At 36.1% G+C, this 25,082-nt stretch overlaps 2 protein-coding genes and 1 long non-coding RNA gene across 24 annotated transcripts; 1 reads left to right on the forward strand and 2 right to left on the reverse strand.

Moving 5' to 3' along the window:
- Nucleotides 1–746: 746 nt before the first annotated feature.
- Nucleotides 747–24,932, reverse strand: MSANTD4 (Myb/SANT DNA binding domain containing 4 with coiled-coils). 13 transcript variants are annotated; one of them, XM_039321941.1, is made up of 4 exons: nucleotides 12,388–12,404; nucleotides 11,329–11,386; nucleotides 4,265–4,753; nucleotides 747–2,126 (listed from the first exon to the last, which is right to left on the reverse strand). In XM_039321941.1, exons 3-4 carry the CDS (start codon nucleotides 4,724–4,726, stop codon nucleotides 1,551–1,553), a joined length of 1,038 nt encoding a protein of 345 aa, XP_039177875.1. In that variant the 5' UTR covers nucleotides 4,727–4,753; nucleotides 11,329–11,386; nucleotides 12,388–12,404; the 3' UTR covers nucleotides 747–1,550. The 13 variants fall into 13 exon arrangements, with proteins under 13 accessions (XP_039177875.1, XP_039177843.1, XP_039177837.1 ...); XM_039321909.1 differs by lacking the exon at nucleotides 12,388–12,404 and adding an exon at nucleotides 12,147–12,361; XM_039321903.1 differs by lacking the exon at nucleotides 12,388–12,404 and adding an exon at nucleotides 12,147–12,361 and having other exon boundaries at nucleotides 4,265–5,039.
- On the forward strand, nucleotides 12,722–15,168 carry LOC120298342. Its single transcript, XR_005554052.1, has 3 exons — nucleotides 12,722–12,889; nucleotides 12,999–13,283; nucleotides 14,034–15,168. It is a non-coding gene; the product is annotated as an uncharacterized LOC120298342 (long non-coding RNA).
- Nucleotides 18,831–25,021, reverse strand: KBTBD3 (kelch repeat and BTB domain containing 3). 10 transcript variants are annotated; one of them, XM_039321804.1, is made up of 4 exons: nucleotides 24,888–24,941; nucleotides 23,927–24,030; nucleotides 21,055–21,296; nucleotides 18,831–20,602 (listed from the first exon to the last, which is right to left on the reverse strand). In XM_039321804.1, exons 3-4 carry the CDS (start codon nucleotides 21,276–21,278, stop codon nucleotides 18,982–18,984), a joined length of 1,845 nt encoding a protein of 614 aa, XP_039177738.1. In that variant the 5' UTR covers nucleotides 21,279–21,296; nucleotides 23,927–24,030; nucleotides 24,888–24,941; the 3' UTR covers nucleotides 18,831–18,981. The 10 variants fall into 10 exon arrangements, with proteins under 10 accessions (XP_039177738.1, XP_039177749.1, XP_039177729.1 ...); XM_039321815.1 differs by having other exon boundaries at nucleotides 23,927–23,983; nucleotides 24,888–24,932; XM_039321795.1 differs by lacking the exon at nucleotides 24,888–24,941 and adding an exon at nucleotides 24,573–24,752.
- Nucleotides 25,022–25,082: the final 61 nt, after the last annotated feature.

Genomic DNA, 25,082 nt, shown 5'->3' on the forward strand with positions numbered 1-25,082 from the left:
GCAGTACATTTCAGGAGGGAGAGCATTCCAGATTGAAGGGACCACCATTAAGAGGTATCATCTACTAAGGAATCACAAGAGAATACTCTGGTTTCTGGCTCGTGCAATTTTAGCACTCAATCCCATAAAAGTCAAAGCAAACGCTAAAGTCTGTTCATTACCTAGTTTTAAATTTAAAAAAAAATATCCTGAGAAGATTCATCTTATTTTCTTTTAACTTAAATAATGTCCAATGAAATTGGCTTAAGAACATTTTTGTTCACAAAGCAGAACGTTTAAATTCAACCAGTGAGACTTGGGTTAAGGTCTTGATGCTATAAAATCTTTTTCAAATGCAGAAGGGTAAGTGGGTAAGAGTTAGGGATGTGGAAAACATTATGCATGCAGAACAACTGATTGTAGGTGGTCCATGCTTATACCTGTTTTGGATGCTTTGGGTTTTTAAATCATGATCAATCCAGTTTGTCTACTTTGGTTCAAATCAAAACACAATCTTCCATTTTATGACTACTCTAGTAATATTGAATAGAGGGAAACAACAAATCAGAAGTAAAAATTCTATGCTGTGCATTCGCCATTGCAAGATTTGTTTACAGATCAATATTACAAAGATCAGGCAGATTATTTTTTGTACAATTGAGTAAGATTCAGAGTGTTCATTCTTTATTTTTTTTAAAAAAATAGTTTACAGGGAATAAATTAATCTGCATCAGACCATTTTATTTCACACTATGAAATAACACTTCTTTCAATAATAAAATAACACTTTATTTGCAAAATAAGAATAATTACATATGATGTAAATAAACTGATAAATCCAAATAATCTATTTAAATCCCAAGAAATATATTCCAACTCAAACACTTGAATATCAAACTGGCTTCCAAAATTATATACTAAAGCTGTAGGTTTGGTCAAGCTTAGACATAAATGTGAAATATCTTATAATACACTTGAAACTTTTTTTTTCTTTTTCTACAAATGCACTGAGAACAAAAACATTAAGAGCTTTAACCTCTGGCCTTAATTTTTTTAAAGAACATGCCTTACATTAAAGGCATAACTTTTGAAATTTAACTTTATTTTTTGTGCAAGACTTATTTCAAACTCACTTCTTCACTCAGATACAAATTTACATTAAAGGCTCCTATGGATTTAGAATAACCTTCTCAAAATGACAAGACATTGCCAAGCCTTGATTCTTAATGTGGATGTAAAGTTACACAACAGAGAGTACAAGAGGATATTCACACTTCTTCTGTTTCACCAAAATGTAATTTCACAAATAGCTTCTATTTATACAGGCACAACAACTTACTGAGCACCAATTCCCAGCTTTTTTTTTTTAAATGAATACATTAATGCTCAATTATGGCCAAAACAAAAGTACTCTCAAAGTGTAATTACCACAGTAGCAAAGCGGTATCATTGTAGTGAAATGCTTTGAAGACCAGACTATCCAACACTTTTAACGAAACAAAACAACAATTCTCTTTTTTAGAAAAAAGTACAAACAACAAAACACAACATTGGTAATATTTCCTCCAAGTTCACTGCAAATGCCCTTCTCGCTGAATTCGAAGTCGCTCTTTCTCCACTTGCAAGCGTTCTTTTTCAATTTGCAGCTTTTCTGATTCAAACTTCAGGAATTGCAGCCTCTCCTTCTCAAGCTGCAAACGCTCTTTCTCAATTTTCAGTTTTTCCGTTTCTAAATCAAAAGGTTGTAGGACAGGCTTTTCTGCCTGATTTGGATCATTCTCCAAGATAGGTTTTTCACCATGCTGAGCTTCAAGCCTCAGTTTCTCCCGCTCAATTTGTAACCGCTCTTTCTCCAGTTGAAGCCTCTCATGTTCCAGGTCAATGTGCCTCAACCGCTCTTTTTCAATCTGCAGACGCTCCTTCTCAACTTGCAGTCGTTCCGCTTCAATATCCAGGCGTTGTTTTTCCAGCTCTAGCTTCTGCTTCTCCAAGCTAATCAGTAAGTGGGAATCTTCATAAGCCAGCCTAGCTTGAGCAGAACTTAGATTTCCAAATTCTTCAATATGGGTGAAATCAGGAAGGTCACTTTCCTTTTTGGAATCTGGCAAAACTGAGGACAAAATCTCCTCTTCTTCCTCAATAGGAAACTAAGGAAAATAATCAGAAATGTTAATGTGTGAAGCTAAATAGCTATGTCTCTCACTCTAAATCAGTGGTTCTCAACCTTTCTAATGCCGCGACCCCATAATACAGTTCCCCACGTTGTGGTGACCCCCAACCACTTATAAATCACCGGGTGCCAGGGGCGTGGCCAAAGAAAAGGGGGGAAAAAATGGCGGACAGCCTTGTTTGGCGACCCCCGTGAAATGGTCGTTCGACCCCAAATGGGGTCCCGACCCACAGGTTGAGAACCACTGCTCTAAATAAAGTACATCTACAATTCCCCACTTAAAAGTATTAACTACCTGTGCCTCATAACACCTTGTAAATAAAAATACATAACCTGTTCAGCTCTGCCTTTTTAAAAAAAAATGATTTTTTTTTCATACATTCAATAGTATTTGTTCAACAAACATGCTGTCTGAGTTTACATTCGCTAATATCAGCCCTGCCTCCTCTGTTAATATCACCATGTCACTGTACAGACACTGTAGTCATTTGTTTAGCAGTGGCCAAGCCACAGGGGAAAAAAAAGACCCATCCCTGTCAGAACATTATACCAAGCAATAAAATTTGATGAATGAAATGTCCAATTAAAAATAAGGTAAATACATTCTGACAGTTCAATCCTAAATATGTCTACATCAATTAGGCAGCTTTAAGAAATTTTCAAAAAAAAAAAGACTTTTTATAAAAAGAGCCAATCATACATTTATTCAGCAAATATCAATTTTTCATTTGGAAGGCAGAAAATAGCTGCTGAGTAATAAAGAATTCCTCTATTTAAGAGATTACACAGTTGTTTATACAGATTGGTGTTGCTCACACAATGAACATCCTAAAGCACATGCTGAAACAGGTATGTACTAAGGACTTAATCTCTCCCCAATAGCAAAAGTTTTAAGAGATGAAACAAATCAAAGGGATAAAATTAAAGTAGCTTGTAAGGCAACAAAGTCAAAATATATGTGAAATTGGCAATCTGTACCACCTACAAATTCACCATTAATGTTATGAAAAGCTGGATCACACATTGAAAAAATGTTGAAAAATCACACTAGAAAAAGTTGTAATAAACAAAGAATATCAGAAAAAATGTGCTAAGTTTTCAGAAAACATGGATATCCGGTGAATCTACATTCTATCTAGGTCATGATAGCTTTCCTGCAAATAAAGCAGCTGATTGATTCACATAAGAAATAGCTAGAAAATTGCCAGCTCAGCATTTAATTATGAAAATACTCCAGGGAGTTTAGGGGCAAAGAGGATTAAGACAATTTCAGGTTAATTTTGCTTCCTCCAAATATTTTATAATAATAGATACAAAGATTTGGCATAGTGAGGAATTCCAGTATTTTTAAAAGTTTAAGATAGTTCACATGTTTATGCATGTATAACCAGAGCACATCCTCCACTTTTCAATTAAGTATGTAAGAGTATTTACACCCTATTATGTAAAACTAGCAATTTTAAAAAGTTAAAAAAGTATATATTGAAAACATTTACTGTTTGCTTGGATAACAGCATTTTTCCCCCTCCTAAATTTTTTTCATATTAGGACAGGTCTGTTTCTCTTCTTTCCCACATTGAGTGATCCATTGGTTATAATAGGGAATAACTGACTGATTTGTTGCCCAAGCCAGACATTTCAAGCCTAAAGAAGGACTAGAACGCAGTCTCCTGGTTTTTAGCCTGGTGTCTTGATCACTAGACCAATGGCTCTTGTTTGGACAACGGCATATTCTTTCCTCTTGACTGATTGAGAGGGGCAGCTGTTTGCATTAAAAAATTAGAATTAGTGAAACTTATGGTCAAATAAAATAGTAAGTAATTGGACTTACAGTAGCTTCTTTTAGTTAAAAAATGCACACACACCCGATGTTTTATTTTGCTTTTAGCCAAATATTCATGGACTTTGATGAATTTGTGAATAAAAAAGGTAACTGTATAATAAATATAATAAAATAAATATTTTTATACGTTCTGTCAAACTTGGTACACAAACAGAATAATTAACACAGCTTTCTCATTAAACAGCAGCTAAACTGTAGTTACAGTGGATATAAAAATCTACACACCCTTATTAAAATGCCAGGTTTTTGAGACGTATTATAGAATTACTTACTTCAAAACTTTGCGGATCTTCCTCTTCTTCTTCTACTTTCACTTCGGTTAATGACCCCCCTGCTTCTCTGAAGTCTGTGATATTTTGCCATTCAAAATTAGATTCATTTGGAAAACTTATTTTCTCATCAATATCTTCATTGAGAGAATCATCCAGATCAGAGGAAGGGAGATGAAAGCCAGCTCCAACCAACTTTATGTTAGTATTCAGTCGCTTTCGTTTCATAAGGGCTCTCCAGTCAAGGTATCGCCTTTTGACTTCTGTCCCGGTCCTTTGTTCTCCTTCACCTACAGCATTTACACATTCTGCAATTTCTTCCCAAGCCTTCCGCTTCATCTCGTTAATAGTCGTATTTAGCTGTTTGGAAAAAAGCACCTCTCTTCTTTTTCGGATTTCTTTAAGCAATGTTTGAGTCTCCTGAACACTGAAATTGCTTTTTCTTTTCCTTTTTAGTTGTTTCATCTTTTCCAGATGTCAATGTACTTCTTTCTGCAGTAAAGGGATTAATACTTAATCATCCTGGAATTCCATTTGCTTATGCATTGTAATAAGTCTTTCTTTCAACTTTTTAGTTTTCTCCCTTTAAATATGAGTAGCAGGAATCAATTTAAATGCTGAAGTATACAGGTACTATATTTACTCAAAAGATATTTGATTCTAAAATCAGAACCATTAAACAATTGTCATGAATCAAGAGCTCCTTAATTTATTGGAAAAATGCATTTTTAAAAAGAGTATATGATGCCAATAATTAATTTTATATGGCATACTTTCCCTGGAAGACAAAAACAAAAACATTTTTAAAAGTATTAAAAGTTATCAAGCACATATTATCAAAGCCAGCAAACTTCAAAACAAAAATATTTTAGGCAATATCAGATGCTTCCTTAAACTTTATTGGTAAACATAATTAAGAATTGAACATTCTAATTTTGTAATTTAATACTGACAATTTTAAAAAACTGAACAACATATTACTATCTCCAGAATAGCTGCAATAAAATTGAATTCACAAAATTCTGGAAATGACCTGATTATCTGATTTTAAACAGAAGTTGACATTAATTTATGAAGGCAAATTTATTGCAGCAGATGTTACTGCTTACTGTATATGTTAATATGACTTCAATAATTTAGTTTTTCAGGATTACTTAAGTAATCATAGAATATTATAACCATAAGAAATCAAATCCACATCAGGAAAAACTTCAATTGCCAAATAAGTCCAACTATACTTTTGAAGTAACAAAATGCAATTATAAAAGCCCAGACCAGCACAATAACACTGAAAAAGAAAAATAAGAAACCACCATGGCTGCACAAAAATCTCTGACAAACTGAAAGACAAAAAGGACAAATTCAAAAAATGGAAAGAGGAGCACTAACTAAGGCCGATTATCAGCAGACAGCGAGAACATGCAAAGATGAAGTCATAAAAGCAAAGGCTCAGAACAAACAAAGACTTGCAACAGAAATCAAGGACAATAAAAAAGTGTCTTTCAACATATTTAACAGGAAAAAAGTCAAGGAAACTGTAGGCTCACAAAGCAGGGGTCCCCAACTCCCAGTCCGTGGACTGACACCGGTCCACGGCATGCCAGAAACCAGTCCGTGCAAACAAGCAAAGCCCCATCTGCGGGATGTAGGCAGCACACAAAACTACACCCCTCAGGTCTGCGGAAAAACCTTTCTCCACGGAACTGGTCCCTAGTGCTCAAAAGGCTGGGGACTTCTGCACTAAAGAGAAAAGATGGCAAGGAAATAACAGGCAATGGAGAAAGCAGAACTGCTTAACTCATACTTTGCATCAGTCTTCACACAAAAAGAAACCATAGTCCAACATACCAAAAAACCCACTGCAAATACAAACTAGAAACAAAAATTAAAAAAGCAAGAAAATGGTAAAAGAACACTATCCGACCTTAACGAATATAAATCACTGGGACCCAACAGATTACATCCCAGAGTTCTGAAGGATCTGACAGATGTTATCTCGAACCATTGCACCATATCTTTCAAAAGTCCTAGAGCACCGGGGAAATACCTGAGGATTGGAAAAGGGCTGATATGGTTCCCATCTTCAAGAAAGGGGAAAAAAACAGACCCAGGAAACTATAGGCCAATCAATTTAACATCAATACCTGGAAAGATCCTGGAAAAGATAATAAAAAATAGATCTGCAAACAACTAGAAGCAAACAAAGTTGTAACCAGTAGCCAGCACAGGTTTGTCAAAAACAGATCATGCCAAACCAATCTTAATTCATTCTTCCATAAAGTGACTAAACTAATAGACCAGCGCAGTACTGGGACATATTATACTTAGACTTCAGTAAGGCATTTGATAAGGTAGATCACAACCTACTCCTTGGTAAGCTAGAAAAAGGTGGAATAGACAACATCACCACCAGATGGGTCTGTAGCTGGCTGGCAAACCGTACTCAACGAGTAGTCTTCAACAGCATCACATCCACATGGAGAGAAGTAAGCAGCAGGGTACCACAAGGTTCCGTCTTAGGCCCAGTACTCTTCAATAACTTCATAAATGACTTAGATGAGGGAATTGAAGGGGAACTCATCAAATTTGCAGATGAGACCAAAACTGATAGGAGTAACCAACACCCCAGAAGACAAACTCAGGATCGAAAAAGATAATTGACAAACTTGAACAATGGGCCCTATCCAACAAAATGAGTTTCAATGTGGAGAAAAGCAAAGTTTTACATTTAGGCAGGAAAAATCAAAGGTACAAGTTCAGATTGGGCGAGACCTGGCTCAAAGACAGTAACTGTGAGAGGAACCTTGGAGTCCTAGTGAATGATCACTTGACTATGAGTCAGTAGTGTGCAGCAGCAACCAAAAACAGCTAATACAATCCTGGGTTGTATAAACAGAAACATAGAATCAAGATCAGCGAAGTATTAGTACCGCTTTATAAAACCCTGGTAAGACCACACCTGGAATACTGCAGCCAATTTTGGTCACCATATCACAAAAAAGATGTTGAGAGTTTGGAAAAAATTCAGAGAAGAGCAACTAAGATGATTAACGGCCTGGAGACTAAATCATACGAAGAACAGCTGCGGGACTTGGATTTGGCTAGTCTAAAGAAAAGAAATAGGGGAGAAATGATAGCAGTATTCTAGTATTTGAGGGGCTGCCACAAAGAAGAGGGGGTCACGTTAATTCACCAAAGCACCAGAGGGAAGGATGAGAAACAATGATTGGAAACTGATCAAAGAGAGAAGTAACCTGGAATTAAGGAGAAACTTCCTGACACTAAAGATAATTAACCAGTGGAACAGCTTGCTTCCAGAAATCGTGGGCGCTCCATCACTAGAGATTTTTAAGAAGAGACTAGACAGTCACTTGTCTGAGATGGTATGGTTCTCCTGCTTGAGCAGGGGGCTGGACTAGAAGACCTCCAAATCCTTTCCAGCTCTATTCTATTCCATATTTTATATTATTTTTTCTATCCTGAAAAGAAAATCCTTTTTTAAATCAAGGGCAATCAACCTTTTCAATCCACAGACCAAATTTATCTAACCTTTTGGGCCAATAAAGTGCTGGTCATCCTGCTTTGGATTTGAGAATGTTTTCCAATATATAAGAATGCTGACTATCCAAGGCTGATTAAACTATCATTTTTTTTCTTACAAAGCATATAGAAAAGCTTCACTGGGTTTCATTTTTAGTTCTGATAAATTTCAGCATCATAATCTTAGGCTGAAAGACCAATTTTCAGGTTTTGCATCACACTTGGCAATACATTTCAACTCTTGACACTTAACCACCTTATTTAGAAATCAGTTTACTTGGCAGAAGACTCTCAGACACAGCTTGGGTAGAACTATCTCTTTATTGTAAACCAGAATGAACCCATATGCTCTCAGCATGCAGAAAACAATGCCTATTTATAGAACCATGCTCTGGAGTTTAAACACCACTTTTTCGTTATCATTCCAAGATAGTAGATATTTAGCTGCTCTTTCAATAGGTTTGACAAACAATTCTTTTGTTAGCATATTATATCTAGTCTTGACACTGTGTTAGCAGCTTCATTTTTAACAATAAAGACTGCACATTTTAAATTTAACTGATATGTTTTAAAATTTCAATTTTCTTAGCCAAAGAACAAAAATATAGTAATAAATTGGGTAGTATACGAACAGGTTACACACAATTCAGGATTGAACATAAATGCGTAAGCAAAGCAGAAAAAAATAGGCACAAATGGGCACTACTTCTAACTATGCAAATTAGAATGTTTTTTTTAAAATATCTGTAAATATAACCTGCATTATTTTCTTACATATAACTATGCGATGTCCTTTGATTTAGATTTGAAAAAAGGGATTATAAACATTGTTTAATATATACCGTAGTTTAAGTTCAGATAATGGAAAGAAAACAATTGCTTTCATTCTGGGCTTCTGAGAAGCATTATACTGAACATTACTCAGGAAAAGATCATTGTCAGAAACTTTTTGGTTCCCCAAATGTTACACTGTGTAGAGGATGGATTAATACAAATGGAGCAAACCATATTATACACATAGGATTTCTCTTTTCTTCTAAATTTGCGCTAAAGTACTTTTGTCTAAAACGGAAAAAAACTCTGTCAATTTTTAGCTAAAGTCTGATCAGAGTGATCCAGGAAGCTAAAAGAAAAAAGAACCACTTAGACCCAGATAGTTTGTTGGCTTGATCCTGAAACTATTTTCTAAAGATCTTTCATTCCACTTCGAAATAGCATTATGTAGCAATAGACTGATCTAAAATATGTTGCTAAAATATATATGGTTAAAATCCCATTTGGGTGGAAACATATCCAATGGGCTAAGTGCATACCCATTTTGAAAGCACTTGGAGGAAAAAAGAGAACTAGACATACACCCATTTTCTCCTTTTACTTTCCAACCTGATGATTTTTATATAAAAGATATTAGTAAAAGTTACTACTACTATTTTTAAATATGGAAATAAAACATTTTCTCATGTATTGAAATTTTTGAGAGCCCCCCCAAAAGTTAATTTTTTGTTTTGCTTTTCATCATACAATACTGATTGTGAATCAAAGCAATCAAAATATTATGCCAACAGGACTTATAGAAACACTATTCTGACGGCATTATTATATTATTTATGGTTAAAATCTGAAAAATTAAATTTCAATTCTTTCTACAAGACACTGAACTTATATCTTTTTCTAAGCTAAGAATGTATAAACTACAGCAAGGTAACAATGGACTTTCTCTCCTATATTTTATAGAACATAGTTAATTATTTCCTTTTGAAAAAAAATATACTTGGTTTATTAATACAATTAACTAAACTTTAAAATCTACTGAGTTTTATTCTATAACACAATGCCTGTGTTACAGCCAACAAAAATGAAGCCTTCACTTTTTTATTGTCTCAAAATTAGTCTGAAAAAACAAAACAAACAAAAACTTGCTCTGGGCAATTCATTGTAATTAATTAGTTCTTCTATTTTTCATTTCACAACTGTAACTGGGATGATATGATCAAGTCTTTCTTCACCCAGTCCATAATGGTATTAAATGAAATCAGAGCAGTTTTAAAAAGCAGAAACAAATCAGAGACCAAAGGAAAATTCAGCCTCTTTTGTAAATTTGCTGCTCCCCACTTCACCAGTGTATCCTGTCATTTACTATCACCTCAGAGTACTGAAGAAAAAGATCAATGTGGCATGACAGGAAAATATCTTCAAGACATATGATTCTGTGTAAAGACTTCCTATGGATGTGCACCACAGTACCTACATTTCGTTAGATGTTTTTTGAAGTATTAGTTGTTTGATCTATTTATTTGCTGGTTAATGCATCAAGCTACAGTGTGGAAAATCGTGAATTCTAGTCCTGCTTTAGCCATGAAAGCTGACTGGATGTCTTTGGGTCAGTCACTCTCAGCACAACTCATTTCACAGGCTTGTTGTGGAAAAATAGGAGGAAAGTATGTTGGATATGTTTGCCACCTTGAGTTATTTGTAAAAACAATAAAAGGTGGGATACAAACAAATAATAAATTACATTAATTTCAATAGCATTTTTAATGTATGTTATTTTTCAATTAAGAGTAGATAAAAGGTAGAATTAAATTTTCTTCTAGAATAGGATAGTCTGTAGATTAGCAAATACAGGTCAGTTACTTAAAAACAATGTTTCTTGCTTAAAATCAATTTTCTTCTTTAGCCAAAAATATCTAACTTAACATGAAAAACATTGGAACTGAAGAACAGATTTTAATATAGAAAAGTAGTAAATGTTTAGTTTTGGTCTATATAAATTTCTAGATTCATAATATTTTAATTCTAAATGTATAGTTTACACTGCTTTAGTTGATGGATTTTAGGTATCTAGTCAAGATGAAAATGAACTCTACATACTTTGGCTACATCCTATTATTGCAAAATATCTGTAGATTGCTACTTTTGATAATGCATTCCAACATTATCAAAATGAATAAAAACTGTTGCTACAGCTAATCTTTAAAGACTCCTTATTTTATCTCCCCTTTGATATGGGCATCTGTGATTAATAGCTAGCCATAAACTCACTATTTACAGAATTTCTTGCACAACAGCTAATTTTGAATTTAATATTCTGTAAATATATTCAAAGCTCCTTTTCTGGAACACATTTTCACATTTGTGAATATTATCTACCATTATTGTTTGCTATTTTTCTTCTATTGTAAAATCCAGTCATAACTTCCAGGTTATTTAAATCTGTTAATGCTCTTGCGCACTGTTAAAATGCTAACATTTTTTCTTCTGTCTTCAATACAGCTATGAAAACAGAGCTAAATAAAAACTATAAATCTCTTGAGGAACTTATGATTCGGGGAAAATATTTTCTAGATCAATCTTGAATTCAGTCTCAAGATTGCCTTAATCGTATCTGAAATTGATCTAAATGCCTCCAGGACAAATCTAGATTTGAGGGGTTTTAGGCTATTTGAGAATGCTCCAGAAATTAAAACTTGCAATAAAATTATAAGTAGATTTAATTTTTTGAAGGGGGAATGGTAGTGTGGTTTTACCTTTTTGCAAATATTCCTCATAACTGCAAAGATAAGCGAAGACCATAGCATCACACTGCTGTGGAAAAAAATCTCTACTAATGAATAACACAACTATTTTATGCTAGAAAATGAAGAGAACAGTAAATAATTTTTAAGAGAAACTGTCTTGTTCAAATGACTCATACATACTCAACTGGCCATATACTAGCAATTTATTCAAATCATAAAATGCTAAGTCATGTCCAGCACATAACTGGGTCCATCACATTACAATTTGAAACAGAATGATTAAGAAGTGAACCCAGCAAACCTAAAGACTGGTTGCATACTGCAATAGGATGGTATACTATTTAATTCTGGCTTAAACGAGTTTGGTGAACGAAGCTATTAAAACTCACAAGCCATAATTTAAAATTGATGGCAACGCGGGCAGCTTATTTGAGAAGCCATAGCTTAGGAAGATAAAAAAGGTCGAGCAGCTTCTGGTTCGGTCTGTTTGCCTCTTTAATAGCAAACACCTTAGTTCCTTCTCAAAAGACGCAGTGGTCCCGTCTTAATAGCCCTTGGCCACTCTATTTTTATAAATACCTAATATACCAGAATAAACCTGGTCAGAAATACATTTGTCCAGCATCCCCCACCTTAAATGGCACAGTCCAGTCTACCGCCTCAGAATTGTGCCCGTTCTTCCCGCCTTTAAGCAATCTGAGGGAAAGGCAAAGATAGAGGGAAGGCGTCCACCCTCCCTCTTGAAGTAGAGCGGGTGGCCGCACTTCAGAATGGGAGGGAAGGGAGTATTATCCTGCACGGCGCTGATCAGGGACAGGGGCACGCACCGGCCTCCCTCCATCCGGCGGACGAATATGCGACTCCCTAACGGGAATGTTGGGGACTGCTAACCCGGGGTCGGAAGGGAAGGGGAGCCCTCAGGAAAAACAGCGGCGAGCAGACACACGCAAGGAAGGGGAAGGCGCCACTTAAACACCAAGCCAACAGCTACCCTGCTCCCCACAGGCAGACGCGGCTCCTCCCCTTCCTTCCTTTCTACCCTCCCTCAGTAGCGCAAAAGCTCCTCACCTGCGCGCAACGCTCCCCCTTCCAACGCCGGCCTTTTGACCCACCCCCCTGCCGCTGACGAGCTCACCCGTCACTCACCGGTCCAAGCGGCCCATCGATTGGGCCGAGCCGCGCGGGCGTCAGCTCGCGCGCTCCCTGCAGCTCCCAACCGCCTCCCTCCGGCCCGCCTCTTTCCTCAACTCACGCAACTTTGCTCAGCGCTTTCTCCGCCTCCTTCCCCTGCCCCTACGCCTCCTTCAGGTCTCTGCTTATTGGGCGCGAGAGCTGCGTTGTCATCCAGAGTGGCCACTTTTATTGGCTGAGGGGGAAAAAAAAGTCAGAAGCCGGTCGTCATTTGCGTTTTAATCACCGGCGCCGATCCGTGTTTCGCCTTTGGAAGATGTTTTAAAGGTCTTCTCTGAGGAAACCGTTAGTTCGTGTACTTGCACGCTGAATTCCTGCAAGCTAGGCTCTAAACTATGATTCCTAAACCCCCAAGAGCTAAGCCCAAACAAACCATATGGTTAGAACCTTTTATGAGTCAAAAGACTATATACTTGGTGCACCATGCTTCAAGTTAACCCCCCCTCATTTGCTGACTTGTGACTTCACTTTCATGTTCTCCATTACAGGTAGTCGTTGCCTACTCTGACTTCTTGTTCAACGACAATGAAGTTGTGACAACTGTGAACAAGTGGTAATTTACAACCAGTCCTTGATATTCTGGGCCATTGCAGCATCCCCTTGATCGTGATCTGGGGCTTGATAACTATCTCACACGTATGAGAGTTGCAGCATCCAACAGTCAGTCGCCTTTTGATCACTATTTGTGTTGCTTCGTGATGGAGCTGACAATTCCATCTGTGGCTGCTAAGCGAGGACCACTTGTACAATGTACTTTACAATGTTAATGTAAGGTAATATGGATGTAATTTCTCATCACACAAGTGTAAACTCAGTACAATATATTGGATTAGATGGTTAATGCTTTTATTATATAAATGAATGAACATTCCAGTACTCTTATCACTAACATCCAGATTAATGTTAAATCTCATAAAACCCCAACATATTGAACTAAAATACCAGTTATGCTGTTTTAATTTTAGTTGTTTTAAAAAATATACACAATGCAACTATCAAAAACTTGTGACATAAACATATCTTCTTTTTAAAAATTATCCTGATAAAAATTTTGGTCATTTTCAGAGTTTTGTATTTATCTTTCCAATGATTTCATTTTTGCCTTTCTTGGCAACTTAAAAAAAAATCTTTTAACATCACCAAATTTGGTTGTTTTTACATTGTCAATCTCTTGTATTTAGTGCTCGCCACAGAAGTAAATTAAGTTTAGCTTCATCAAGATCCCATCAGTGAAAATTGATTTATAGTTTATTATAAATTATATCTTTTTGGAAATCATTAAAATACAATGTATTTTTCAGGATACTGCGATGGAGATTATAACTATTAACCATTTTCTGTTCAAAAATGGTTATGTCACATCCAACGTTAGATATTGTTTTCTAAATATCAGTTATTCAAGATTTTTATAGTAAAATCCATTTTGTCATTTTGCTTTGTAGGATATTATTTGCTCAGAACTAGAGTTACAAAACAGGCCTCGGTTGAACATTTGTTTCATTTTCTGTTTATATTTGCTACAGCAGTATAAAGCAGGAGTCCCCAACTTCCAGTCTGTGGACCGGTACCAGTCCATGGCATGCCAGAAACTGGGCCTTGCAAACAAGACAAGCCCCATCCACAGGATGCAGGAAGCACGTGAAAACACATATACACCCAGTCTGCAGAAAAACCTCTCTCCACAGAATTGGTCCCTGATATCCAAAAGGTTGGCGGCTGCTGGTATAAAGTAATATGTAAAATGACATTTTACATTTGAATAGTGATACTGATTATGGTGGTAGATAACTGAAGCTCAAGATGGTAAGAAGCTATATACATTACACTAACATTCATTACATCATGCCATATCTTTATTGATCATATAATAATTGTATAATTACAATACAGTTATATGTTCTTAGTGCAAATAAGGTATTAATTCACATGCAGTCCATTAACACATACTATAGCCATCAAGACCAATTGCTTGTGCACAATATGACCTTGTTTTTCTTTTTGGAGCTATAATTCCACCGCTATATGTCTATTGCTTTAAAGTGGTGAATTTTTCCAAAGTATTTTTTGATGTCATGGAAAAAGAACAAACAACCTATATAACAAGTCCAAATTCTTGGGACCTATCTAATGTAACACTCCTTATCATATTCTAATGGTTTCTATCTTGATTCCTAAATTATTTTGTTGTGCTTGATTCCTTAAAACATGTTTTCTCAGGAGTATGTCCAACTGGGGCCAGCGGCACTTACTCAAGACCATATTTAAGAATAAGATTCCAAGAACAAATTATATTTCTCCTTTATACAATTTATGGTATAATCCTACTTATTTTCAGCACATGGAATGTGCAGTATATGAGCAGCATAGAGAATTGACAATTCATGGTCTATGTTACAATGACTATATAATTTGAGGAAGAATAGCCTAGACTTTAGGATAAATTTCACTGATTCAATCACTTTCCCCAAAAGAAATTGAACTGTAATTTATATTAATACATTTAAAATAAAGGCAATGATATAGAACTTTAATAGTATTTGATATCAATGAAAGAGAAAATATGTAGAAAAACAAGGTTATGAAATATATTAATTGTGACTTTATTTGGAAAAATGTAGTTTTATAGCCTCAAAGGAAAAGTAAACATAACAGCAACAGCCAATTATGTAATGCATGTAGCAATTTTTAAATCAGTTCTTGGCCCCCCAAAATTATTTTTGAAACTGTTCTTAATATTAAAAGTAGCTAAACATTAGGCAGAGCTTATCTAGAGAAGGAAGAAAGGAACCCAATCACTGAGAGTCAGTTGGCATATAAATCCAATAATTTATTTAATAATTAAATAATTTAATTAATAATAATTAAACACAGGCCATCCAAACTCAAAAGATGTGTCTTAAGAGAAAATATGGTTTGGTAGATTGAACCCTAATATTTGGTTACCTTAAAATCACATTGTGGCTAAGATGGGCAGCAAACAAATTTAATAAATAAATGTTGGAATATTCATGAGCAGGAAGAGTCATGTGGTAACTCTGTCAGCCAATGTGAAGAAAGTGCTACTGAGTCTGCGCAAAAGGTATTGAGTTAGGAGCTGGATTTCCAGTCTCAGGTTTGTCTCTGTATCTCTCTGTAAGAAGTCTTCAATTGAGCTATGTTGCTGTAAAGAAGAATGTATGGTATTGTAAATATTTTGATATAAAGAAGTTATTTTGAATCAGCTAAATGCAGTCAACTGTGAGAGCTTCTGATTTATTTTTTCACCAACAGAGAAATTAAAATTCTCTAACAGGTTATGGGCCCAGAGCTTACTAAGGACTGCATTGTAATTTAAAGCTGGAAGAAATTGCCTGTGTTTAGAAAGTATAAGAACAAGGCAGAATTAGCAGAATGGCTGCAATGGAATTTAAGGAAAGCTGTGTGCCTCATTTGAGCCAGAAGAATTACATTATATGGGCTGCAAAAATGGAATGTTTGCTCAAAGCAAAAGAACTGTGGTAGAAGTGTTTGCAGGTGCTGATCAGAAAAGTCATGATCAAGCAATGGCTTATCTCATCTTGAATTTAGATGATGAGCAATTTCTAAATGTTGCAAATTTAAAGACTGCAAAGGAGATTTGGTTGAAGTTGAGAGCTGTGCACCTGAATGTTTCTGCTTGCAACATAGTGCAATTATCAAGAAAACTTTACACAGCCTGTTTGCAACCAGGTGAATCTGTGGAACAGCATTTAAATAAAATGCAAAGTTTATTTTTGGACTTAGAACGTGGGATTAAATTCCCTGAGTCCCGGAAGTTTTATTGGTGTTGAACAGTTTAGATAAAACCTGGGACACAGTTTCTGCCATATTTGAGTGTAAAGAAGAGCAAGACTTAAAGTTTGAGGCTTTAAAGGTATGTTTGCTTAATGAACAAGAAAAGCGCCATTTTAGAAGCAGCCACAGGAGGTGAAATTCCTGAGGATGGGGTCCAGACTGCAAGTCTCTGAAGAAGAAACATTTTGCAGGCAGAGAGCTAAGCGAGAAAAGAATTGCTACATTTGTGGAGCAAAGACACATCTGAAAAGGAACTGTTTGCAAAGGAACAATTTGCAGCAAAGGACATTTGTGCAAGGAAAAAGGAGTGATTTGCAAAAGGAACATTTTGGTGTTGCAAAAGTTTGCAATAGCAACAACAGAGACAAGTGGTTAATAAATAGTGGGGCAAGTCAAACACTTGTTAATGACTCTGAATTATTTTGCAGGTTTGTTCCAGTAGCACAAGAAGCTGTGGCTTTGGCAAATGGCCAGAAAGCAAAAGTCATCGGAAAAGGCGATATAAAAATTCCATATTTGGAATCAAAGTTTACCAATGTGCTTTGTGTACCTGAGATGGAACATAATTTGTTAAGTGTGTCTAATTTAGACAAACAAGGTTTTGAGATCATTTTTGTAAATGGGAAGTGTCTCATCAAAAGGAATGGGAATATTTGTGCAGAAGGCATAAAGGAAGATAATCTATATGTATTGCAGGGACAAAAGGTTCAATGTTCCCATATATTTAAGAATGTTGCAGAGCATGATTCATGTGTTCTACATAGAAGACTTGGCCATGCAAGCTTTAAAGTTTTGCAGCAAATGCAAGATTTTGCAGAAGGGCTAAATTTGAAGGGATGCAAAACATATTTGGACTGTACAGTATGCAAAGCATCAAAGTCAAAGGCATTCCCAATTAGTAAATATAGCACAAGACAAAAAAAGCTCTAAAGCTGGTCCATGCAGATCTGGTGGGACTTATGCAAGCCAGTTTGGGAAGAGCAAAATATGCACTGGTAATTGTTGATGATTATAGCAGGTATAGTTTTTGCTACTTGCTTAGAGCAAAGACAGAGGTGCTACAATTCAAACAGAGGGTACGTTTTGTAGAGAGAAGGTACAGACAACAAGTGTGTCAGTTGCAAACTGACAGAGGTACTGAATTTATGTCAACTAAATTCCAACAATGGTTGGGGCAGTTGGGGATAAGACACAGACGTACAAATCCTTACACAGCAGCAGAAAATGGTGTAGCTGAAAGGAATTGTGTTTTGCAAACTGAAAGGTTCATTATTAGAGGATTCTGGTATGAGCAGGTCATATTGGAGAGAAGCCATATTGACTGCAAATTATATAGTTAACAGGCTGTGGAGTTCCTCCATTAATAATACTCCATATGCCATTCTATATGGGAGAAAGCCATCACTGGCACATTTGAGAATTTTTGGAAGTACTGCATGGGTACATATTCCGAAAGCAATCAGAAGAAAGGGACAGCAAAAGGCAAGAAAGCTCAGGTTTGTGGGCTATGAGCCAGGGTCAAAAGGCTATCGCTTTAGTGATGGAAGTAAAAGAATTATAATTTCAAGGTCTGCTAATTTTGCAGAACAGAATTAATGCAAATTCTGGGTATTTCTCACTTAATGATGGTGATCTATTTAATGACAATAACTCATCTAATGATAAAAAAATGATTATTGAAAATGTCAATGTTCAGGGAGGAGAGGCTGAATAAGACATGAAACCAGAAAAACTTGAGACACAGGAGCAGTTAATACCACGTAGGTCAGAGCGATGTAACAAAGGAATTCCGCCTGACAGGTATTCTGCCAGCAAAGTTTGCAATGTGTGGTATGAGCCAAGAAGTTATAAAGAGGTGTTGGCATTACCAAAAGCTGAACAAGAAAGATAGAAGGAGGCCATGGATAAAGAGATGAAATCCATGGGAGACCATGAAGTATTTAAATCAGTGACTTTGTCACAGGGAACCAAAGCTGTGGGTTGTAAGTGGGTATATAAGAAAAAGGTATTGCCAAATGATAATGTACAGTTGTTGCAAGATTTAAATATTAATGTAAAAGAATCTGTAAAGGTATTTGAAGACAACGCTGCCTGTATAAAAATGGCAACTGGTGACAGGGTGAAAAACAGACATAAACATGTAGACATTAAGTATTGTAATGTCAGGGAAGCTGTAAAAGGAAAATTGATTAGTTTACATCATTGTTCTTCTGAGGATAATTTGGCAGACATGATGACTAAACCATTGAGTAGTGTTCACTATGGAGAATGTATTAAGTCATTAGGTCTGATGTCTTTTCCTGTCATGAAGGGAAGAGTGTTGGAATATTCATGAGCAGGAAGAGTCATGTGGTAACTCAGCCAGCCAATGTGAAGAAAGTGCTACTGAGTCTGCGCAAAAGGTATTGAGTTAGGAGCTGGATTTCCAGTCCCAGGTTTGTCTCTGTATCTCTCTGTAAGAAGTCTTCAATTGAGCTATGTTGCTGTAAAGAAGAATGTATGGTATTATAAATATTTTGATATAAATATAAATAAGTTATTTTGAATCAGCTAAATGCAGTCAACTGTGAGAGCTTCCGATTTATTTTTTCATCAACAGAGAAATTAAAATTCTCTAACAATAAATAATAAAGAGCATATACATGAGAAATTAGGTACTCATGTATAATTGTTTGTGTCACATTGTTTTTGCAACCATGGATCCCTGAATTTATTAAACTGAATCACCTGACAATGAAACTCAGTAAGGGCCTTTGGCATAGGTGCAACTTCTTCCCATTCAGATCTACTGCTATGGTAAACCTGCACTTCATCAGTTATTTCATCAGGAGCATAATCTCCACCCAGAATGTATATTTTATCTTCTATTCCAACTGCCCCTGCATTAAATCCAGCACACTCAAAAGAGCCTTCTCCTTTCCAGACACAGGTCTCTGGACAAAAGCTATAAACTTTGTAAGTAGAAAGATCACAAATATATAAAGTGCAGTTCACTGGAATAGCTTTGATTAAAGTTGCATGAAAGAATTGCCCAAATTCTGCTACTAACTGAGACCACTGATCTGTTACAGCATTATATTTAAAGAAGCAATCAAGAGATGGATTAAAGGCATCTGTAATTTCAACTTCAGAACCAAGCACATATATTACACTGTGACAAGCACTTGCTTCTGGGTAGTAGATGCCCCTTGGTAATGGACTCACAGATTTCCACTCTCTAGACACGGGATTATATGCCTCAACATCCAAAAGGCTTTTGATATTCTGAGATGCCCTTGTCCTCCCTCCTATTACATACAAACGATTTAAAGTCACAACAGATGTATGCATTGTCCTTGGCTTCTTCATGGCAGATACTAATGAAAAGCTATCATTTGCTGGGCAGTAACACCAAGTTTGATCTGTGGCATCATGAAATGTTTCAGCAATATGAAGTCTAATAGTCCGGAAACAGTTACCTTTACATCCACCAGTTATAAATATTTTTTCACCATAACTAGATAAACTTGATCCAGGTAGATCAAATATATTTATGTGCATCAGTTCTTTCCACTGATCAGTTCTGATATTATAGCAAAATGTATGTTGATTAATTTTATTTTCTTCAGTTTTATGAACCAGTATATATTTTTCTGTAGTTGATGGGCGAGGATCTGGGAAGAGCCCACTGAAATTCTGTACATTTTGAATTGCTTCCTTGATTATTACTAAGCAATTAGTAGTTTTAAGTAACTGTTCCTCAGAGAGCAAAATATCCTGCAATGTTTTTTCAGGTAACTGATGTAATCTGATTTTCTTCATCAAATGAAGAAGATATTTATGCCTTGTTTCTAAGTCATGTTTTGTCCACCAAAAGGTAGCTTTCAACACAGATTCTTCATCTGATACATTCAGTTCATCAGCTTCTATACATTTTTGCAGTATCTCAAAATTCATTTCCAAGAAATCATTTGACTGGAGAAGCAAGGAGAAATGGAGCTGGGCATACTTAAGTGTATGCTCAAATAGCTTAGTGGAGCCGTAACTTTCAGAAATGTATAATAGTTGCAAACAGTTAACAAGATCGATATTCTTAATTAGAAAGTCACTGCAAGCTTTTGAAAGAAGTGAAATTTGAAGAAAGGAGGACAGCTGAAAGAACATTTCCACATTATCATTTGTTATCTCAGTTTTTCCAGTATAAGCATAATCTAAAAAAGCCTTCACTGCCTTGGGTGTTAAATTACTTATCGTAACACTCCCATCATCTCTTTCTTTCATGTTAACTTCAAACATGGCCCTGTAATTAAAATATAGAAGATTAACATGTTTTGTCATCATTACCAATATTCATACAATTTCAATCAGGAAAAAAAATATCAGAACTCAAATAAGATAATCAGTACCATCCTCAGTATACATACTTGCTTTTTTATGTAGTATAAGCATCATGTTATCTTAATAACAAAGGCACAATCATCTGCAGGCATATATGGGAAGTCCCTTTGAATTCAATGGGGCTTCTAAATAGCCTGGAATAAGACTGCAGAAAATGAACAGATACTTTTAAAATCCTTGCAATTTTTCAAGTAACTGAATTATTGATTTTTTTATATATGCAACTTTATATAATTTGTGTAAGTCAGTATCAAAGAATTCTACAGTTTGAATTGCATGGGCTGACTTTTTTAGTTTTTAGTCAATTTTAACAACATACAGTAGTAAAGGAGCCAAGTTAAAAATAAGATTTACCTGAAAAAGTCACTACACGCTGCTAGTACACAACGATGGCAGGGAATTGCTTCATCTTTTACAAGTATTTTAAAATCAAAAAATATGTTTTGAGCTCTGAAGCTTTGTAGTACAGTTAAGATTCTCTGACCATGATCTTCAGCTACCAAAAAACTGATTTTCTTGTCATGAGCTGAAATTCCATTGCAAGGTGGGGTGTTATTGGGCTTATATTGGTTGTCCATGGCTTCCTTGATCTTTTACTAGTGAAGAGACATAATATACACATTACAAACATAATTATTTTCATAACAAATTACTGGGAATAAAAAAAAATAGGACTTCATGGTCCTGATGTATTGAGGAGTGCCCTCCATATGAATCACAGTAGTGTAATTACATTTTAAATAATCTAAATTAAAATATGGAAATTCTAATTTCATTGGTACCTAGACTTTGTCTATATTGCTAATCCAGGGATAAAATAACAAGCAGAGAAGAGATTCAGTACTGAAATTAGAATGCTTTTATAAGACTTGAATGCCTTGGAGAATTGCACTGTAGCTCACTGATACTGAAATTTCTGTATAGCTTTATGACTTAACACATTCCAATCCAGAAGCATTTTGCTGAAATAAAAATTAACTAACAACATAATCCTATTTACTACTATTAAGAAATAAACTCCACTGAATTCAGTAGGGCTCCTTGTTAGGTTAATATAAATAGTAATGCAATTTTATTGTTTCTCTGCAAATAGCTAAATATTCTGAAAATCATCTCTATGATCTGATTTTAACTACTTCTGATATACTTTCAGAATATTGAATTCTAAATATTAGATGTTTATATTCTTTTCACCTCTTTGTGACAGTATTCAAGCCCTGTCCAAATCTAAGCCAAGAATGACTATCTCAGTGTAATGGTTTAGGCCAGGGATAGGCAACCTTAGCTCTTTTAAGGCTGGCTCAGGAATTCTGGGAGTTGAAGTCCATGAGTCATAAAAGAGCCAAGGTTGTTTACTCCTGGTTTAGGCAGTATTAAATCAGAATTCTGAATTGCTGTATTAACATACATGGCTTCTGTATGTTGCCAGATTTAGCCCATCCTGCAATTAAACAAATATCTGTCATTTATTTAGTATTAAATAACATTAACTTATTTAACATCTATACTAGGTGACTATATTCTTTTGTGTCCAGATTTAGAGATAGTTGCTGGTGATTTTCTCCAGTCTGTGACAGACAGATAATCAATAAGTTATCTATATCTGAATCTCCTATACTGTCAGTCTATGGGAAACTAAAAACCTTCTCTGCTAGAGGAATAACTACAAGATAAAAAAACAAGAAATAAAAAAATGGAACTGCACTGGTCCTGTAGTTTGCAATAAGCTGAAAAGAAAAAAAAGCACATAGACACTTAAAAAAACCAGTAAAATAATAGCCACATGGTCACAAAATCATATGTTAGAAATTTAGAGAATTATGACTTGGTGTTTATGTTAAATGATTTCTCATTTGACTAATGTCAGTAAAATTTGGCTTCTCATTTAAACTACAGTACATAGCTGATCACTCTTAAATAAATCAACAAAGCAATTATAAATTATAAATCTTTGATCTTCTATTCTGGATCATTAAGCAAAAAAATTAAGACGATGTTCAAACACATATATTAAGCTTTATATTTCTGGTAGCTTAGATCAGTGATGGGAAACCTTTTAGAGACCAAGTGCCCAAACTGCAACCCCAAGCCCACTTATGTATCATCAGGTGCTAGGTGAGTGTGGCCCATTGGGTGGGCGTGGCTGCGGTGGTAACAGGACACTGGGTGGAACTAAAAAGTTCAATCAATCAACTTTGCGAGATCTTCCCCCCCCCCCCGCGAGAAGTTGAAATTGATTGAAACTTTTCTTTTTTTTTGCACATGGCAGCGGAGGCCTAAAGCGAAAAGGTTTTATAAAACCCAGATGAAGGCTTAGGACTGGGGCGACAGTGCACGTGGCCACAGAGAGGGCTGTGCGTGCCACCTGTGGCATGCATGCCATAGGTTCGCCACCACAAGCTTAGATGTACCAATTCATAGGAAAAACTAAATGGAGACAAAGATGTGGTGGCCCTACTCAGTAAATAATAATACAGTAGAATAGAAGTAATCACTGAATATTTCACTTGTTCACTGCACTTTTTCTCTTTGCACTAGGTCTATGATTGCATCATGTTTGCGTAGTAAATATATATAAATAATATATTTAATGAAAGCAAAATCTTTTTAAATCTTGCTTATCAAGCAAAATGTTGCCATTAATGAGCTATGGAAGCCACAGAAATGTGCCAGAATCTAGCAGGACATATTATTTTCTGTGCTTCTTACTGGGACTTGCATAATAAAAACTATACCTTCTCTGCTGATGACTCATACTGTAGTTACTGCAGTAAAGAACTCTCTTGTCTGCTAAAACAAAATAGCATAGGACTAAAAGCTTCTTTCAAAAAGAGCGCCAATGATCACTTATCTCCACAGTCACAACACAAGCGCACAAAATTAAATGAAGATTTCTGCTATCCATTGTCATAACCAAGGAAATACAGTGAAAATTTAATTTCGTAGTCTCATTTCAGAACTTGGCTCCAATAAGCAACTTTCAAATCTTTGTACATCCACCATTTGATGAGTCATATGAACTCAACAGTTTTGCAAGGATGGGAAGTTTTCCCCTAAATCCTTAGAGGACATAAATAATCATTAAAATAAATTTAATAAAAATGTAGCAGTTTTAGCAATAATATCAAATTATATTGTTAAATACTATCCAGGCATTTTCCCTGGGAATGAGCTCTACCACGTCATTCAGTAACAATTACTGCACTGAAATTGTAACTGTCAATACCTTTTGAGTTTGCAGTCCTTTTCTGTTTGACTCAAATATGCCCCCTTCAGTCTCTTCCTACAACCGAAATGGATATACACCTGTCTGAATAATATTCCTTGCATCTGAAAAGAACAGCCCATCAAAGCTTATGCGTAAGCATCTCGACTTCTAGAGAGAGATTTTTTCTAAATCTACCTTCAGAATCCTCTGGACTAAAACTCAAGAAAGAATCAATCCTCTGCGATCTCGAGATTCTAAAAAGTGTAATTCCAGCAGTTCTGGAAGGCAACAGATTTTGGAAGGGAAGGAGGTGCTGTTGAGCTTTTGATTTCTAGCCTAATTCTGTTGGAAATAATGGTAGCTTTGCACAACTTAACAAATAAAGTGCGATTTGATTGCCCCCCCCCCCGCCCCGTGTCTATGTAGTTTTCTTGGCAAGGTTTTCAGAGTGATTCGGCATTGCCTCCTTCCCAGAGTTAAAGAGAGTGACTGGCACAAAGTCACCCAGCTGGCTTCGTGCATAAGTGGGGAACAGAACTCAGTCTCCCGATTTCCAGCCTAGCACATATGGCTGGCTAACGATGTCGGCTTTGCACAACACTTCTTTTTCTAATTTTAACTGGACCGAGCATCACCTACGAATTCTTCCACATTGTAATCGCACCCTAAAAAGGCAACCCCCGCCTCGCCTTCCCGACCGCGCTGCGTTTGTTTTCTTAACGGCTTCCACTTTCCACGCCACGCCCACCAGAGGCATCTACTGAGTTGTTTTTGCGCATGGACAAGTACGCGCGCATGCTCGTTATGGCCTTTGAAGCTTCTTTTCTTAAATCGACCGCATTTCGGAAGAGAAGGGGCTTCATACCAGTTCCACAGGCGTAGCATCTTTTGCGAGAATGAATTCACTATAATTCAGAGAAGCCCGTCTCCCATCCCATTTTTTTTAAAATTCTGGTTGTATCGCGTCACTTTTACCTACCTGCATCCTCCCCAGGAGCTGTAGGAATCATCTGCTACATCGGCCGCACAAAACCCACCGTAGCTCGTCTATAGGCTTCTCTCCTGTCAGTCAAACAACTGTTTCGTTGTTATTCGTATGGGCATATGTCCGTTACTCCTTTAAGCCCGCCTCTTCCCAATCCGCAAAGGGCGCGGTGCCGTTGAGCGCGAATTT

The sequence above is a fragment of the Crotalus tigris genome, unplaced genomic scaffold (genome assembly GCF_016545835.1).
Source record: "Crotalus tigris isolate CLP2741 ecotype Arizona unplaced genomic scaffold, ASM1654583v1 scf7180000017607.2124824, whole genome shotgun sequence".
In the NCBI taxonomy this organism is placed as follows: domain Eukaryota; kingdom Metazoa; phylum Chordata; class Lepidosauria; order Squamata; family Viperidae; genus Crotalus; species Crotalus tigris.

Bases quoted from the DNA above. Each gene is read 5' to 3' on its own strand.
- MSANTD4 (XM_039321980.1), bottom strand. From the start codon at position 4,726: ATGAAACAACTAAAAAGGAAAAGAAAAAGCAATTTCAGTGTTCAGGAG. The intron at 2,127-4,264 runs GTAAGTAATTCT...TATTTTCCTTAG, and splicing joins AAGATCCGCAAAGTTTTGAA to TTTCCTATTGAGGAAGAAGA.
- KBTBD3 (XM_039321784.1), bottom strand. From the start codon at position 21,278: ATGGACAACCAATATAAGCCCAATAACACCCCACCTTGCAATGGAATT. The intron at 20,603-21,054 runs GTAAATCTTATT...TTTTAATTACAG, and splicing joins GCGTGTAGTGACTTTTTCAG to GGCCATGTTTGAAGTTAACA.